This window comes from Salvelinus sp. IW2-2015, unplaced genomic scaffold, assembly GCF_002910315.2.
Source record: "Salvelinus sp. IW2-2015 unplaced genomic scaffold, ASM291031v2 Un_scaffold3098, whole genome shotgun sequence".
Taxonomy (NCBI): Eukaryota; Metazoa; Chordata; class Actinopteri; order Salmoniformes; family Salmonidae; genus Salvelinus; species Salvelinus sp. IW2-2015.
Genome location: NW_019944389.1, coordinates 1 through 1,112, shown reverse-complemented (window position 1 = coordinate 1,112; position 1,112 = coordinate 1). Strand labels below are relative to the sequence as shown.

Below are 1,112 nucleotides of genomic sequence, written 5' to 3'. Positions count from 1 at the left end.
TGGAGTGTAATGTAATGCAGTGTAATGTAATGCAGTGTAATGTAATGCAGTTTAATGAAATGCAGTGTAATGTAATGCATGAAGACATTTTTTTTTTTGTTGATTAAAACATATTTTATTTATAATGCCAATGCATGGAAGTTACCCTGAAATCGCGTATGTAGCTAATTACCAGCTTTAATAAACTGTCATGATGATTATTTGTGTTATTTTAAGAAAAGGTCCTCATTGAATATAAATGAAAACATTGAATGTAATCTATTGTATCTGGCATTTGTCTTAAATTGTCATTACATAATCTTTACTATTGACATAAATGGGAAACAATCACAGACACAGCAGAGCCAGGTTAAATGTCATAAAGCTGTATGTAAGCTATAGAATATACATCTATAGAAGTCAATGGGTCCACAGTTACAGACTATAACATTAGAATGGCAACAGAGTACACTGTATATGGATGCATTCAATGCAATACAATTGTAATTCAAATATAATTCAATATGACTAAGCTTGGGACTCTCGAACAGCATTGTTTCAGATTTTCATTGTATACTGCAAGCACCTGTTACTGCTTTCCCCACCACTTCAATGACTCTTTTAAGAAAACCATCTATAAAGCCATTTTTTCCTTCAGCTTCTTCTCTTGCCTCCCTTTCAGATTTTTCCCTCACCTCCTTTATTTCTTTATCTTTAGCCTCATTTTCCAGTTTCAGTTTCTCCAGTTCCTCCTCCCTGAGTCTCTGCTCTTCCTTCTCTCTCTGGATCCTCTCATTCCTCTCTTTAATCGCTTTCTCCTGAGCCTCTTGTGTATTTGTCTTCAGTTCAGTCAGTCTGCGTTTCAGCTCTTTGTTCTCTCTCAGGATCCTCTCATTCTTCTCTTTAAGCTCTTTTTCCCGAGCCTCTTGGATCATTTTTTCTTCTTTCAGTTTCTCCTCCTCTTTGCGTATCTTCTCTTCATTCTCTCTCAGGATCCTGTTCTTGTCCTCTTCAATCGCTCTCTCAGCCTCCTGGAACATCTCAGTGGTGTAATGGCTTCCACCATTCATCTTCACCATCTTGTTTATCTTCTCAAGCAGCTTAGTGACCTGGGAGCTAGTCTTATCTTTGTT

At 37.0% G+C, this 1,112-nt stretch overlaps 1 protein-coding gene across 1 annotated transcript; it reads right to left on the bottom strand.

Moving 5' to 3' along the window:
• Positions 1 to 349: 349 nt before the first annotated feature.
• LOC139025702 (DNA ligase 1-like) lies at positions 350 to 1,106 on the bottom strand. The gene has a single exon (XM_070440878.1). It carries the CDS (start codon positions 1,056 to 1,058, stop codon positions 546 to 548), a length of 513 nt encoding a protein of 170 aa, XP_070296979.1. The 5' UTR covers positions 1,059 to 1,106; the 3' UTR covers positions 350 to 545.
• Positions 1,107 to 1,112: the final 6 nt, after the last annotated feature.